Source organism: Bubalus bubalis, chromosome 9 (genome assembly GCF_019923935.1).
Source record: "Bubalus bubalis isolate 160015118507 breed Murrah chromosome 9, NDDB_SH_1, whole genome shotgun sequence".
In the NCBI taxonomy this organism is placed as follows: domain Eukaryota; kingdom Metazoa; phylum Chordata; class Mammalia; order Artiodactyla; family Bovidae; genus Bubalus; species Bubalus bubalis.
Genome location: NC_059165.1, coordinates 106,650,128 through 106,666,838, shown reverse-complemented (window position 1 = coordinate 106,666,838; position 16,711 = coordinate 106,650,128). Strand labels below are relative to the sequence as shown.

General features: G+C 60.1%; 1 protein-coding gene across 1 annotated transcript; it reads left to right on the top strand.

Annotated features, from left to right (window-relative positions):
- Positions 1-49: 49 nt before the first annotated feature.
- Positions 50-15,927, top strand: ATP13A1 (ATPase 13A1). Its single transcript, XM_006080353.4, has 26 exons — positions 50-464; positions 2,859-2,948; positions 3,028-3,218; positions 4,619-4,691; positions 4,863-5,018; positions 5,123-5,192; positions 5,273-5,379; positions 5,891-6,020; positions 6,138-6,193; positions 6,610-6,736; positions 6,819-6,956; positions 7,033-7,153; positions 7,553-7,710; positions 8,014-8,189; positions 8,262-8,372; positions 9,407-9,532; positions 10,310-10,418; positions 11,878-12,077; positions 12,160-12,256; positions 13,401-13,561; positions 13,634-13,748; positions 13,835-14,031; positions 14,892-15,034; positions 15,178-15,289; positions 15,373-15,516; positions 15,599-15,927. Exons 1-26 carry the CDS (start codon positions 84-86, stop codon positions 15,707-15,709), a joined length of 3,600 nt encoding a protein of 1,199 aa, XP_006080415.1. The 5' UTR covers positions 50-83; the 3' UTR covers positions 15,710-15,927.
- Positions 15,928-16,711: the final 784 nt, after the last annotated feature.

The window sequence follows — 16,711 nt, the reverse complement described above, 5'->3', positions numbered from 1 at the left end:
GGCGGCCCCCAGGGTTTACCGGAAGTAAAGCATCGGAAGTGAGCCGGTGCCTCTGCCCGGAAGCGAGCGCGGCGCTGGGAAAGATGGCGGCGGAGGCGGCGGTGGGCAATGCGGTTCCTTGCGGGGCCCGGCCCGCCGGGCAGCCCAAGCCCAAGCCGCAACAGCGCACGCTCCTTGCCGCTGGGCCGGCACTCATACAGAGCGGCGACGAGCTGGTCGCCGCTGTGTGGCCGTACCGGCGGCTGGCGCTGCTGCGGCGCCTCACGCTGCTGCCATTCGTGGGGCTACTCTACCCGGCCTGGCTGGGTTCCGCAGCTACCGGCTTCTGGGGCTGGGGCAGCAGCTGGGCGCAGATCCCCGAGGCCGCGCTGCTTGTGCTTGCCACCATCTGCCTGGCGCACGCGCTCACCGTCCTCTCGGGGCATTGGTCCGTGCACGCGCACTGCGCGCTCACCTGCACCCCGGTAAGTGTGCGCACCCGAGACCGGCCAAAACCGTGGTCAGGCCTCACCACGGATCTCAGCCTCTGCGTTCGTGTCGGTCCCCAACCCAGCCGGGGCTGCTTCAGCCGGTCCCAGGTGTCGCCGGGCGCCCTCCATCCTTTTGCGCTGCTCGCTCAATTCCGACCGGCAATGGCACCCCACTCCAGTACTCTTGCCTGGAAAATCCCATGGGCGGAGGAGCCTGGTAGGCTGCAGTCCATGGGGTCGCTAAGAGTCGGACACGACTGGGCGACTTCACTTTGACTTTTCACTTTCATGCATTGGAGGAGGAAATGGCAACTCACTCCAGTGTTCTTTCCTAGAGAATCCCAGGGACGGGGGAGCCTGGTAGGCTGCCGTCTCTGGGGTCTCACAGAGTCGGACACGACTGAAGCGACTTAGCAGCAACTGACTTAGCTGTAGGACCCTGGCGCAGGTTACTTCCCTTTTCTGAAATTCTTCCCTGGTGTGGTCAATTAGATTCGATAAGGTACCCTGTAAAAAGCTTAGCGCAGAGCCTAGCAATTTGCTAGCTCCCATACTAGCGAGTATGAGTCTCCTAGAATCTGTCCTGCCTTCTTTGTTGTCTGTCTCCTACCTTGTTTTTCAAAGTGTGAGGCTAGACCTGTAGGATGGATATCCCTGTCTATGCATCTTGAGAACCGAGCATCAGTCCTGCTGGCCAGTGCTGTGAGCCTCCACCCCACAACGACTAAAATGAGCTTGAAATGCAGTTAATTGCAGTGTTTAAGAGGAGCAGTGGGTATTTGTGAGCAAGTGACTTAACTGCTCAGAGACCCTTATGTCCATCTGCAAGGGTATGATGTTAAGGAGGGCCGCCCTCAGAATACAACAGCGCGCTAGTACACATGACCTTTAGCATTGAGGTCTGGATGAGCGCTGCCCACTCAGCAGCTGACTGTCCACTGCCCTCTGGGCCTGCCTCATGATACCAGCAGGTGTGGAGCCATGGGGACTGAGGTCAGCCTTCAGCCAGCCTCCGCTCATCCCAGACCTGTTTGCTAAAAGAAGAGAGAAAGGGAACAGCACCAAGGGCTCCAGAAAGAGAAAGGGAAGCAACAACCCCACCCTACTACCTGTCTGACTCCAAATATGGACTGAATTTTCTCTTTTGAGAAACTGAAATCTCTTATCCCAGAAGGGAGACTCAAACTTCTGGGATTGGTAGCTTCCAGTCAGTGCAATGAAAGACCCCAGTGAGGGACAGAAGAATGGAGGGAAGTTGGGGGAGGTGACACCCCCAAACTTCCAGCTGCCTGTTAGCCTGCAGCTAAAAAGTGAGACTTACTAACTTCCTCTCCAGAAATGGAGAGATCAACAGCTGGAGGTTAGGACCGGCAGATCTGAGTTTACATCAGAGATCTCAGACAAGGGTGCTTTTCCTCTCTGGGTTTCAGTTTCCCCTAGTGTAAAGTGAGACCCGTAACACTTAGCTCAGGGTACCAGTGTAAGAAGACCTTGCGATGCCATCTGCAGAGCAGGCGGCATGCGGCTGGCCCCATGTACTACTTTGCACCTTTCTACCTGGCGGTCCCAGGGTTGGAAGTTCTGTCTTTTGTCCTTAGTTTCTGCCTGCTTTGGGGACCATGAACTCCTGGAGGGGCAGGGCCTTGCTTCTCAGGATCACTGCTGTTTCCTCCACGCGCACCCCCCGCCCAAAAAAAAAAAAAAAAAATACAGGGCAACACAGGTTCTGGTGGAGCAGCCGTGGAGTGGATGCAGTTCACAGCAGAGAACGCTAACACAGCTCTATTCGGTGCCTCTGTGTCTTAAGTGCTGGAGAAATAACAACAAACAAAACAGACAGAATGCATTGCTTTCATGGTGTTAGTGGGGGAGATGGAACTCCACAGTCAGTGCAAAAGGGAAAACCAGGACACGGGTTCTGTGAGGGAACTTGAGGTGGTGAGGAGGAGACATTTGAGCAAAGGCCTAAAGCCAGCAGTGCGACCATGCGCTCCAGGCAGAAAAAAAACAGCATGTGCCCTTTGCTGAAGCGAGGATGAGCCTTGTTGTTCTTGTCACTCGAGAACACAGTGAGAATAGTAATGGGCGACGGGGGGTCAGCGGGAGCAGCAGGCCAGGTGGGCTGGGATGGGGCCTGACTCAACGGATTGAGAGCGTACCTCGTGCCAGGCAGCGTTTTTCCTGTTGGCATTTGTCTTCGTCAGCAGAGCCCTGGGCGTTTGGCACTGTTCATGACCCTGGCTTTATGATATGGGTGGGACCAAAGGCCCAGTGAAATGCTGTCCCTTGTCCCAGTGGTAACCTGGGTGTGGCCAGCCCAGTGGCATGTTCCAGAATGTGGAGCTAGGACTTGAGGAGGGCTCAGCAACGGTGCTTTGCCTTTCACAGGAGTACGACGCCCGCAAAGCGACCTTCGTGAAGGTGGTGCCGACTCCCAACAACGGCTCCACCGAGCTCGTGGCCCTGCATCGCGATGAGGTAGGGACCACCAGCTCCGGCATGGGCTCAGATGGGGTCCCCAGGCCAGGGGCCCTTGCCACAGACTCACCTCCTACAGGGCGAAGACGGGCAGGAGGTGCTGTCCTTCGAATTCCAGAAGATCAAGTATTCCTATGATGCCCTGGAGAAGAAGCGTTTTCTCCCTGTGGCCTTTCCAGTGGGAAACGCTTTCTCATTCTACCAGAGCAACAGAGGGTTCCAGGAGGACTCGGAGATTCGTGCCGCCGAGAAGAAGTTTGGGAGCAACAAGTGAGTCCCAGCATGCTTGTATATTGCCCCTGCTGAGACAGGGCTAGGGCTCTGCCCTATAGTCACAGGCCGAGTCCCTGCTCCAGTTAGTGGCGCCTGCCCCGTTTGTGTATGCTCAATGGTCTGGGGAAGTCTGCCTTTCAACAAAATGTCCCAGGTGAATGTGGCGGGCGCCCTTTGAGAAAGATGCTCTAGTCTAGCCTCTCCCAACTTGCCTGCTGATAGGACCCCCTGAAGGGCCCGCAGCTGGGAGCCTGGCCCGGGGCTGTTCATCCTTGCCTTGTGTTTCTAATTCTCTTCTTTGTTTGAAATTTTGTCTATAGATGTGAATTCTTGTCACTCTTCTCTTACGTATCCCAGCAGCGTATGAGTGATAATAAGAAAAAAGATGGTGGTGATCAGAACAGCTCGTCTGTACCAGGTGGAATGCAGACGCTTTGTCAGCACTCTCTCCTTTCATCTTCACCAGAACCACCTGTGTCAACACCAGGCTGGGTGGGCCCAGAGCTGGGCTTCAGAGCCCCCATCCTGGTGGTGATTGTCCTTGACTCAAAAACCCTCTGAACCTCTAGGAAATTATTTCTTGACCTAGCTGCTTTTCAAACATTACAAACGTTACCGCACCCAGCAATCTAATCGGAAGCCTTGCCGGAAGCATTCATTGATTCTCCTCCCACCCGACCCTGGCCAGTGTGCCGGCCGCCTGGGGTGTCCCGTTTCACACCCCCTTCACTCGGGTGAAGGCACCCTGGACAGTCCGGGTCGGAGCTCAGTTTGTATCACAACGTAGCCACTGTGCAGTTTCTTTTTCTCAAGTCCCACGTCCTGGACATCACTGCAGTTCTGCAGGGCCAAACAAAGACAGCCCAGGTTGACCTGGTCCCCTGGGCAGAGCCAGCCACCACCCAGAGTACTGCAGAGCGCACCTTTCAGCCCTCCTCAAATTCCAGGGCTTTCATCCAAGGAGTCTTTGGGAAATCGCAGCTCAGACCGCCCCTCTCGATAGTAGAGTGGGGTTCAGGCATGTTGTTTCAGGCCCCAGGGTGCCCCACAGCCCCCAGCTGCCCAGCCTCCTCTGCAGCCTCAGGGCTCCCGGCCCACAGTCAGCCTTTCCTCCCCCCAGCCTTGTCCCCCAACCACCTGACAGGCTCTTGTCTCCACCAGCCCGGCCGAGCGTGTGGCCACTCCCTGAAGTGCCTGTAGTGCAGATTGAGAGGTGTCGTCAGGGCTCTGCAGAGCAGAGGGCTAGGGCAGTCAGCATGCCCGCCTCGGCGCTGCACGGTCAAGAAGACGGGCTTGAACGGAGCGTCCCATTGCCCAGGGAGGCCCTCGGTGCCCCCAAGTGGAGGAGTCAAGGTGGGGCTTCCTGCCTGTAACAGGGTGAGCCGTCTGTCTTTCAGGGCCGAGATGGTGGTGCCTGACTTCTCGGAGCTGTTCAAGGAGCGGGCCACGGCACCCTTCTTTGTGTTCCAGGTAAAGCAGCAGCGCCTGTCCTTCTCCCCACCTGTTCTTGGGGCTCTCCCAGCCCACCTCCAAACGTGAGAACTTCCCCTGCCCTCTTGGGCAGAGCGGCCCTCGGCCTGCCGGCCAGCCCGCCTCAGGCGGTCTCCCACCTTCCTGGGAACAGACACCCGTGCCCCGCAGGTGTTCTGCGTGGGGCTCTGGTGTCTGGACGAGTACTGGTACTACAGTGTCTTCACGCTCTCCATGCTGGTGGCCTTCGAGGCCTCCCTGGTGCAGCAGCAGATGCGGAACATGTCAGAGATCCGGAAGATGGGCAACAAGCCCCACATGATCCAGGTGCAGCCAGTGGGGCGGTGGGCGGGGAGGAGGGTCCCTGTGGTCTTGAGGGGGGCACAGCACAGGAGCATCCCCAGAACTGACGGCACCCCGTCCCCACCCAGGTATACCGAAGCCGGAAGTGGAGGCCCGTTGCCAGCGATGAGATTGTTCCCGGGGACATCGTCTCGATCGGTGAGACCCAGTCCTGCTCCGCCCCGCGGGAGCCTTTGCCTCAGGCTTCAGTCCAACCCCCCCCCCGCCCTGCCCCACAGGCCGCTCCCCCCAGGAGAACCTGGTGCCCTGCGACGTGCTGCTGCTGCGGGGCCGCTGCATCGTGGACGAGGCCATGCTCACCGGGGAGTCAGTGCCCCAGATGAAGGTGCCAGCTCGGGCGGCGGGGGGGGCATGCGCCTCCGTCTACCCAGGCCTGTCAGCATCACACTCACCAGGGAGGAAACGCGCCAGGGTCCTGCCCGGGCTTAACCCAGGAGGGACGGGGCCCGGGAGACAAAGGGGGCACAGACGGGGCTCCTGGCTTTCCTGGCGGGTTAGCACCCTGGACTAAGGGAAGCCTGGTGGTGAGGAGAAGGAGGAGACGAGAGGCAGCAGCATCAGTAGGGAGTTAGGCACTCTGGGGTCTCAGGCTGAGGTGGGCTGACGGAGAAGTAGAAGGTGTGACTCCAGGGTGGGTCTGGGTACAGGGTCCCGGGGAGTCAGTACTGTGCACGAAGGTAGAAAGAAGACAGACCGGGGCCGTGACCCTGGTAACACGCACCAGGTTGGATGCGGAGCCCTGAAAGGGTCGGGCAGGCTCCCTGCAGACTCCAGACCAGGGACGGAGGCCAGGGTGGGATGAGCCGTTGACTCTGCCATCCTCCCCTCTTCCCCAGGAGCCCATCGAGGACCTCAGCCCCAGCCGGGTGTTGGACCTTCAGGCCGACGCCCGGCTCCACGTCGTCTTCGGGGGCACCAAAGTCGTGCAGCACATCCCCCCGCAGAAAGCCGCCGCAGGCCTGAAGCGTAGGTGCCTCGGGCGTGGGGGGTCCCCGCCCTGCCACCCCACACCTGGGTCTGCTCGGCCCCGAGAGAGGCCCAGGGGGTGTAGGCACGAGTGACGCCTGCTGTCTATCTCCCCAGCCGTGGACAACGGGTGCGTGGCCTACGTCCTGAGGACCGGATTCAACACGTCCCAGGTGTGGCACCTGCCCCGTCCTGAGGAGGGTGGTACCTGGGCCGACCGGTGGGCAGCTGAGGTGGCAGCCTTTCCAGACCCCAGAACATACGGCCCATAAGCGCTCTGGTAGCAGATGCTGGGCTGGGGGCAAGTGCAGAGACAAGCCCCAGAGCAGGTCCACTTTCCCTGGCTGGGGCTCTAGTGGAGACCCCGGACTGTGACCCCACACAGCTGGGGATCACAAACAGTCTGGGCCAAGTAAACACTGAAGTGGCTTAAGGATTCCTTAGGAAAGATGATGGTCAGCTCTCTTTCTGGAGAATTCAACCCCGGCCCCAGTCACAGCCACTTCCTTCCCTGACCCCCGTCTTCAGTCGCGGGGCAGGAGAGGCTGCCGCCCTCCCAGGAAAGCCCTCTGCCCCTCCGTCCCTCTAGGGCAAGCTGCTGCGCACCATTCTCTTTGGGGTCAAGAGGGTGACGGCGAACAACCTGGAGACCTTCATCTTCATCCTCTTCCTCCTGGTCTTTGCCATTGCGGCAGCTGCCTACGTGTGGATCGAAGGTAAGAGCTCTGACCCCCTGCCCCCACCATCTGCTTGGCCCCAGGCCCGAGGCCCCCAGACTGGCAGGCCCTGTCTGTGCAGGTACCAAGGACCCCAGCCGGAACCGCTACAAGCTGTTTCTGGAATGCACGCTGATCCTCACCTCCGTCGTGCCCCCTGAGTTGCCCATTGAGCTGTCTCTGGCCGTCAACACCTCTCTCATCGCTCTGGCCAAGCTCTGTGAGTTTGGGCAGGGACGGGGTGCCAAGTGGGCTGGGGCCCAGCAGGACCCCTGACCCTGGTTCCCACCACCCAGACATGTACTGCACGGAGCCCTTCCGGATCCCCTTCGCCGGCAAGGTGGAGGTGTGCTGCTTCGACAAGACAGGGACCTTGACCAGTGACAGCCTGGTGGTGCGCGGTGTGGCTGGGCTCCGGTAAGCATGGGGCGTCGGGGTCACCAGGTGCCCACCCGGGGTGTTTCTGGGCACTCGGGACAGAGAGCTGCCCAGCCCAAGCTTTCAAAGTGAGGGCCTGGCACAGGCCCTCCCACCAAGGCCTACTCCAGGGGTCCCCCCAGCAGCTCTCAGCATGAGTCACAGTGACACGTGGCGTGGCTCAGGCCTCAGGCAGCCACATGATGTCTGGGGGCATCGTGAAGCAGGCGCAGACGTTACAAGGACCAAGGCAACACCCTAACACCCTGTCGTCGTTGCCCCCTGCCCCGTGACTGGAGTGGAGTGTGGGGGCCCATCCCTCGTCCTGACTGGCAATCCCCAGGGCCTCCTCTGCCCACTCCCCTCCACTCTGTAAGCAGCGGCTCCTCCTCCTTGCAGGGATGGGAAGGAGGTGACTCCTGTGTCCAGCATCCCCATAGAGACACACCGGGCTCTGGCCTCGTGCCACTCCCTCATGCAGCTGGACGACGGGACCCTCGTGGGTGACCCCCTGGAGAAAGCCATGTTGACGGCCGTGGACTGGACACTGACCAGAGGTGAGGGGCTGGAGCCTCGGGCATGCCACCAGCTTGTACATCCCCGGGCAGACAGTGGGTACCTGTCAGATGCCTGTGTGTTCAACTCAGGGGCAGGCGGGTGGGCACAGGCTAGCCTCTGACTTGGGGCAGGATCCTCTGTGCCCAGATCGCCCAGCTCTGACCCCTCCCCGAGCCAGACCCCGTGTGTGGAGGTGGGGGGAGGACAGGGGCGGAGGGAGGCAGGGCACTGCGGGGGCGGGTAGGGGCTTGGCGGCCTCTTTGGAGCGAAGGCCCTCAGGACTCGTGCTTATTTGTTTCCAGATGAGAAAGTATTCCCCCGAAGTATTAAAACTCAGGGGCTGAAAATTCACCAGCGCTTTCATTTTGCCAGTGCCCTAAAGCGAATGTCCGTGCTCGCCTCCTATGAGAAGCTTGGCTCCACCGATCTCTGCTACATCGCGGCCGTGAAGGGGGCCCCCGAAACCCTGCACTCCATGGTGAGCCAGCCCCGGCCAGGGTTGGGAGGGGGGTCCAGGGCGGTCGGTGATCTCCCCCTGCGTTCCCTGCAGTTCGCCCAGTGCCCACCTGACTACCACCACATTCATACGGAGATTTCCCGGGAAGGAGCCCGAGTTCTGGCGCTGGGGTATAAGGAGCTGGGGCACCTCACTCACCAGCAGGTAAGGGCCCAGGCCCCCCCCACCAACGCCCCGTGCGGATCACCCTCTACCCCCTGTGGTGCCACCACGAGCGGTGGTGGCAATCTCGTCGTCTTCCTCCCTGACCTCTACCTTTGGAGGCCCCAGGTGGCACTCCACCTGCGGATTCTTCTTCTCCCCAGCATGCCCCCTCCACTACGGGACCCCATCCCATCCCCAAATCCAGGGCTGCTCCTGGAGGACACACCCAGGTCTCACCTCCTGTGCTCACACCCGCCTTGAGGAGGCCTTGGGGCACCTCGGGTTCCCCAGCTTTGCCCCTGCCCTGCCCAGCCGCCTGGCCACTGTACGGTCTTGGGGCATTCCCAGCCCTTGGTCACAGCCCACAGCCTTGTAGACTCTCCTCCTGCCCCCATCACCAACACTGCTCCTTTGTCTGCTTCCACTTCGCCCTCATCCGAGTGGCTTTCATTAGCTTGCACCCAGTGGCCATGAGATCCTTCCCGAAAGCGCAGCAGGTCACACCTCTGTGTCCAGGCCTCATTCACAGACCTGTCAGAGCCCCCAAGCCCTGCGCCGCCCATGCCCCTCCGCCCCACCCCCTGCCTTCGTGTCTCTCACGGTACTCGGGCTCTGGTTTCTGTGCTTTTACTACACGTCTCCTCCTAGAGAGGGCAAGCGCCCTGAGGGCAGAGATTTTCTGCTTTCTGTACAAGGTGGGGAGGGTCAGCTTGCACTCAGTGGTTATCAAAGGAGAGTCCAGACTCTCTGGTCCTAGAAGTGGACTCACGGGGACTTTGTGCCACACTGTTGTCTGTGATAGAGGGTAGAGGTGCCGCCGGGGAGCCAGGACCGCCCAGCCACTGCTCAGCCCCTCTGCCACCAGAGCACCTCACCCTCCCCACATCTCTCACCTTCTGACCCTCATGTCCCTCTCCTGCAAGGAGGGGGCTGTCTCTGACCCCCCATCCCCAGCTTGTTGTCATGTCAGAGCTCAGGTATTGGGGAAGGAGAAGAGAAACAAATCTTTAGGGCCCCGGTGTGTCCATCCACAGGCCCGGGAGGTCAAGCGGGAGGCCCTGGAGTGCAACCTCAAGTTCGTCGGCTTCATCGTGGTCTCCTGCCCACTCAAGGCTGATTCCAAGGCTGTGATCCGTGAGATCCAGAACGCCTCCCATCGGGTACAGCCACTGGCCCCCTTCCTGCCAGCCCCCGGGTGGCGGTCTTGGCTGCTCCTTACAGAGGGGATGTGACAGTGGAAGACAGTTGGCCCTCCGTGGGGCGCCCAGGGGTGGGCGTCTGGGCCTTGGAGCAAAGAGCGTGGCTCTTGGCTGAGCTCCACCGTGACTACTGTCGTGCTGACCCATCTTGAGGACGCTCCAGGCCCCGTGCCCACCTTCTCACCTCACTTCCTCAGGCCCCCAGCATCCCCGGGAGATGAGGCCTATTCCCCCATTCCACCCCATCTTAGGGAGACATGGAGACTGGCTGAGGGGATGTGGAGACCACACCCAGTCAGGCCACATCCGTCCTGGTGGCTTTGCTCTGTTAGTCCTGGTGGTTTGTGTTTTCTAGTTGGGGGTTCAGGATGCAGTTTTAGGGTGTGGGCAATGAGCTGGAAGTGTCAGGGGGTTGTGATATGATTTGTCCTCACCTGGCCCTCAGCAGTCGGGGCCCATCTTCCCATCACCAGGCTCCAAGCCAAGAGGGTCCACACCAAAGGCTGGTTCTTGGTGTATATTATGATTAAAGGCTGTGAGTGTTCTCACAGAGACACAGATACGTGTACTATTTGCAGAAACCGCTACCAGACGTTATGGCTTCTGGAAGCCCAGTCCCCAGTAGGAGGCCAAGAGCTCCCTCTGCGGCCTTCCTTAGAAGAGACTTAGCCCCCGTGTCTCCAGGCTGCAGTTCTGACCACTGAGCCCTGCTTTCCTGAGCGTCTGCCTTCTCCCCAGGTGGTCATGATCACAGGTGACAACCCACTCACTGCCTGCCACGTGGCTCGGGAGCTGCATTTCATCGAGAAGGCTCAGACGCTGATCCTGCAGCCTCCCACGGGGAAAGGTGAGGCCCCTTGTCTCGTGAGCTGGGGGGCCTTGAGTCCAAGAGCAGCTCCCACCTGGTGGCTCACCCCTGTACCCAGCCTGAGTGAGCATGCCTGGCGTCCTCCGGCACCTGTGATATAGGCCTGTTGGTCACAGCCCTGCCCCATAAGCACACTCGGGCTACCCAGCCAGGGAACTCCACAGCCCGCCCGTGTAGCAGCTTGCAGATGACCCCTGGCTCCAGGACCGGCTTTGACTTGCAATCTTAAGGCGATGGGTTATACTCACAGCAGCCCACGTTTCGTAGCCTCCCCCGCCTTGGGCCTGGCTGGCTGTCTGAGTGCTCCCATTGAGAGCATGGGGACTGCTGGTGCTTGTGTTTGGCATGGCCAGACCCAGGGTGGAGACCTTGGTTTGCTTCACCAGGTCAGCCCTTCTGCTCCACATGGAAGGGCCTGCCATCCCCGTGCCACGTAGGAACCCAGCTGGATCAGTTGTTGGGGGTCCCTGCTCTGTAGATAAAGAAACAGAAGTGAATCCCTCCACCTGGGTCATTTGGAGACACTGTGACTAAGGGTTTGAACTCAGGTCCAGAGCTCGTGGTCTCTGACATCTCCTGAGTAACCGAACTGGTTGTGAGCAGTGCCTCAGAATCAGACTGGTCAAGAGGCAGATCCAGTTCCCGCACCTTCAGCAGGTGGGGTGGAATCTGTCAGATGCCCTAGGGTGGCACCGAGTGCGGGGCCTGGCTTGGGAGCAGCACGCAGCAGGGGTGTCACCAGGCAGCAGGCCAGACAGGAGGATGCTGGCGTGGCCCAGCCAAGGGGCTTCCGGAGCCTCCTCGCCCTTCTCTCAGTCTGTGTTGTATCCCAGATCTCAGTTCCAGTCCCAGGCACTGTGCTCTTCCAGAGCCTGGGAAATCGTAGGTGGGTGGCCCAGAGATACCAAGACCGTTAGCTTTCCAGGCAAGCTACTTCAGCAAAACAGCTAGAACAGAAGCCAGGTGGAGACTGCTTTTCCTCCGGGCTGAGACAGCTGAGGGCCAGCTCAATGCTGCAGGGGCTGGTAGACTGCCCTCAGCCGTCCTTGCCACTCACCATCTGGGCCTAGACCTACCGGCTAGAAAGGGGAAGTGGATAGCAAGCAGTGTCTGGCCTGAGGAAGTGACATGGGGTGCCCTGGCCTAGAAGAGCAGAGTTGTAGGCAAACGCTATCTGGGTTTGGATCTGGCCTCTTCATGCAGTCTCTAGTGGCTTAGGCCCTAGGTTTTCTGATTCTTTGTATCAGAGCCTTCCAAGGATGATCTCTGTGGGGTGCTGAGAGTCTAGGGTGCAGGTTGGTGTGGACCTGGATTAGGAGGGGTAGGGAGTAAGAAGGTACTCCAGAGGAGGAGGACAAGGATTGCATACGTGGGGTCCACGTGAGAGGGTCCACCTGACAGCTGAACCCCCGCCCTGACCCTGGCCCTGGCTCCGCAGGTGGCCTGTGTGAGTGGCGCTCCATCGACGGCAGCGTCTCAGAGCCCCTGGCCCAGGGCTCCCCCAGGGCCCTGGCCCGGGAGCACGCGCTGTGCCTCACGGGCGACGGCCTGGCCCACCTGCAGGCCGAGGACCCCCAGCTGCTGCTTCGCCTCATCCCCCACGTGCAAGTGTTCGCCCGAGTGGCCCCCAAACAGAAGGTGGGTACGGGGGTGGCAGAGGGCAGGTGGGGCGTTGGGCATGGCACAGAGCCCCCACTCACGCCATCTCTTCCCCAAACAGGAGTTCGTCATCACCAGCCTGAAGGAGCTGGGCTACGTGACCCTCATGTGTGGAGACGGCACCAATGACGTGGGTGCCCTGAAGCACGCCGACGTGGGTGAGCCGGGGGTTGGAGGGGGGCTCTTCTGCCATCCCTGGCTTACCGTCAGGGGCACGCCACTGAGCCAGTTCTGTAAGGCGGCAGTGGTGAAGAGATGGGGCAGGGACTGGTGGGGCTGGGGATCTGAAGGGCTCCAAGGCCAGGAAGGGATACACGTGCCTGGGAAAGAGCGTGGTGGGGGCCCAGGCAGGTTCCATGGGCCAGACCCAACTCGGTGTGTTCAGCCCTTCCCCCAGGCACTGTGTGAGCACCAAAAGCCAAGGCCAGGAGAGTTTACCACCTTGATTCTGTGTCAGCAGAGCACAGATAGCAAATTGGTGTTTAAAGACAGTTTAACTTTGTTTCTTTCACGTGTGTGTGCCAAGTCGCTTGAGTCATGTCCGACTCGGCGATCCCATGTAGCCCACCAGGCTCCTCTGTCCATGGGATTCTCCAGCCAAGAATACTGGACTGGGTTGCCATGCCCGCCTCCAGAGGATCTTCCTGACCCAGGGATCAAACCCAGGTCTCCTGCATTGGCAGGCGGGTTCTTTACCACTAGCACCACCTGGGAAGCCCCACCTTCTTTCAGTGCTTCTCAGATATTTACTTGGTTTATCAACTACATTTCTCATGACCGCAGGACTCTTGGCAATAAACTTCTCTGGGAATCACTTTGGACCTATGTAGTGTCACATACAGAGAAGGCGATGGCACCCCACTCCAGCGCTCTTGCCTGGAGAATCCCATGGGTGGAGGAGCCTGGTAGGCTGCAGTCCATGGGGTTGCTAAGAGTCGGCACGACTGAGCGACTTCACTTTCACTTTTCACTTTCCTGCACTGGAGAAAGCAGTGGCAGCCCACTCCAGGGTTCTTGCCTGGAGAACCCCAGGGACGGGGAGCCTGGTGGCTGCCGTCTCGGGTCGCACAGAGTGGGGCACGACTGAGCGACTTAGCAGCAGCAGTGTCACATACTTTATTTGGGTATTGCTTTCTTCTTGTTGTTTTTCTATAAGTAGTTTGTAGAAAGTAGGATGGATGGATGCTCTCTGAGGTGCTCACTCCTTGGGTTGGGTGGGCAGGTGAAATGGGGGGTTGGTACCAGGAGAGCTGCGTTGAGCAGAGGCTCCATGCTCTGGCTCCTGACACACTCTCCCACCAGGTGTGGCCCTCCTGGCCAACGCCCCTGAGAGGGTCGTCGAACGGCGGCGACGGCCCCGGGACAGCCCCATCCTGAGCAACAGTGGAGTCAGGGCCACCTCCAGGGCTGCCAAGCAGAGGTCAGGGCTCCCAGCCCCCGAGGAACAGCTGGCCTCCCAGCGGGTGAGTCTCCAGAGGAGGCGGGGCACCAGCGCCCCCTTGTGGTCAGATGTCACCCATCTGCCTGCTTCGTAGGACCGCCTGAGTCAGGTGCTGCGGGACCTAGAGGACGAGAGCACACCCATGGTGAAGCTGGGGGATGCCAGCATCGCCGCGCCCTTCACCTCCAAGCTCTCTTCCATCCAGTGCAGTGAGTCCTGCTGCTTGCTCCTCCCACTGCCCCATCCCTCGGCCCATGCTGCCTGGCCCCCACGCCCACCCTGCCTTCCCCCGCAGTTTGCCACGTGATCAAGCAGGGCCGATGCACACTGGTGACCACACTGCAGATGTTCAAGATCTTGGCGCTCAACGCCCTCATCCTGGCCTACAGCCAGAGCGTCCTGTACCTGGAGGGCGTCAAGTTCAGCGACTTCCAGGCCACGCTGCAGGGGCTGCTGCTGGCTGGCTGCTTCCTCTTCATCTCCCGCTCCAAGGTGGGCCAGGAGCCGAAAAGCAGGGGCTCCTGCCCCAGCCCCAGGGCACCCTCTGCTTCTCTGAGCCACGATTCCTGCCCTGGAGGTCTTGAGAGGCTTCTCGGATTGCTGGTTGGCCATCACTTGCCACTTGGGCCACCCAGGGCATGCTGTTAAAGGTGGAGCTGCAGGTCTGACTTACCTGCGCAGCAGCCCCTGGGGTGGGAACTGTCACCTCCAGGTTTCAGGTGGAGATGAGGCCAGGGTGGGCGCCCACTTGGGTTCTTCAGAGTGAAGCATCTCTGGCCCAGCTTTGTCCACAGGCTGGGGTCTCAGATGGGCCACACAGGTGAGGACAAGACAGATGGGGAAACGATGATTAAGACCACTCAGAAAGCGCGCAGTGCTGGGAAGAACACCAGTGGGGCCACACAGGCTGTGAGGAATGGCCTCAGGGCCGGCCAGGGAGGCCTGGGTGACGCCGACACTCAAGTCAGCACATAAAGAGCAAGAGAAGACCCACGAAGGTCGCAGGTGGTCAGGGGCTGGTGCAGGAGCCCTGGAGGCCAGAGGGCACGGGCAGTGGTCTGCACTGGCCGTGCCTGTGCCATGAGCAGTAGTGGGCGCGGGGGCTTTACGTTTATTCTAGAGCAGGGGCGTGGGGGGTCATAAGACCCCTGTGATAGCCGTGCAGCATGTGGGCACTGAGCGAGGCTGGGGTGGCATCTGGACGGAGGAGCTGGAGGAGTGAGCAGGGGACTGGTGCCGACCTGCAACCCCCAGACTTCAGTGACCACTCTCTAATAAGGCCTGCCAGGAAGCAGGGTAGGTGGGCGACCCCAGGCTGAGCCCGGGCCCTGACCCCCAGCCTGCCTCTGCAGCCCCTGAAGACACTGTCCCGAGAGCGGCCCCTGCCCAACATCTTCAACCTGTACACCATCCTCACCGTCACGCTGCAGTTCTGCGTGCACTTCGTGAGTCTCGTCTACCTGTACCGCGAGGCCCAGGCCCGGAGCCCTGAGAAGTGAGTTCCCGCCCAGGGCCGGGGGCAGGAGGGACACGCGCAGACGTTGGCCTGGGGTGGCCAGGCCAGCAGAGTCCTGGCTCTGAGGGGCAGGGGGTGCAGCAGGGGTCCCAAAGGGGCCCTGACCCCCCGTGCCCCTGCAGGCAGGAGCAGTTTGTGGACCTATACAAAGAGTTTGAGCCGAGCCTTGTCAACAGCACAGTGTATATCATGGCCATGGCCATGCAGATGGCCACCTTCGCCATTAACTACAAGGTAAGGCCCAGTCCCTGCCCAGGCACCCCCTGCCCACCCTCTGGGCCCCCGTGACACAGCCCTCTATCCGTCGGTCCCCACAGGGCCCACCCTTCATGGAGAGCCTGCCTGAGAACAGGCCCCTGGTGTGGAGCCTGGCCGTGTCCCTCCTGGCCATTGTGGGCCTGCTCCTCGGCTCCTCACCTGAGTTCAACAGCCAGTTTGGGCTCGTGGACATCCCTGTGGAGGTGAGTCGCTCCGTAGACATGGTCCCGGGACTCGGCCCAGACCTGTCTGGCACCTGACTCACCAGCACTCCCTGCCCCACAGTTCAAGCTGGTCATCGCCCAGGTCCTCCTCCTGGACTTCTGCTTGGCGTTCCTGGCCGACCGCGTCCTGCAGTTCTTCTTGGGGACCCCAAAGCTGAAAGTGCCTTCCTGAGACAGCAGTGCTGGCCCCTGCTGCCACTGGGCAGGAGCCCCACGAGGGCCGCAGGAGGGAGCACTGCCCCCACAGTGAGGCCGACTTGGCCTTGCCCACCAAGACTGAGCTGGGACACCCCCCCCACCCCACCCCCCTATGGCTGTCTGAGGGCCTGGCTGGTGGAACCAGCCCCGGGCCAGCACCTTTGGTAAATAAAGCAGCATTGATGATTTTAAGAAGCCTCACCTGCATCTCTGTGCCACGGAAGGGGTTGTCAGGGTCTGAGTGGTCCCCGAGGCAGGTCCTGGCCTGTGCCTCCCGCCGTGGGCAGTGTGAGGTTCTAACCTTGCTCTGCAACACATGCTGCACTTGGACAGGCCAAGCGCGGGGCCCAGAGCGCGCTCTGTGTACTTCTAGCTTCGTAAGCATTTCCATGTCTCCATGGCCTCGCAGCTTCACGGTTTTTGACACCTCAGGCACTCAGGTCTTAGGATCATGGTAGTTTTCCTTTTTAAGTAACATGCAAAATAACAGCATGCCTTCGTCTCGTGGTGTCAGATACAAGGAAGTTGAAGTCATTACAAATACTGAGTCAGGTCGCAGCCCTCAGGATTCTGCAGCACACGGGTACCAGCACTAGGTCCCGTCCTAGCCAGGGTCTGCCCTGCAGTCTGGCTCTCAGTACTGACACTGTCCTTTCTTCCAGAAGGCGTTCACCCACTACAGTTCAGGAGCTGTGGGCTTGGTGGCATGAAAGCTAAGAGCCACAGTCAGAGATTTCTTAGCTTTTCAATAGCCAAAAAAAAACTAGAAAAAGCCTTTTATTTCCAGTCAGAAATTCCAGAGTGTGGGGTGTGGGTGCCTTTGATAACTCTGACAAGCTGCATGTGATGACCTCAGGCCACGGAACCCAAGCCCAGGCTTCTGGACAACTTGCTTCCTCTCCCCGCTGATGCTCAGTGAGGGACTCTACCCTGTTCTGCTCCTGCCTCATGGTCATCCTTAGCCACCCACCCAACA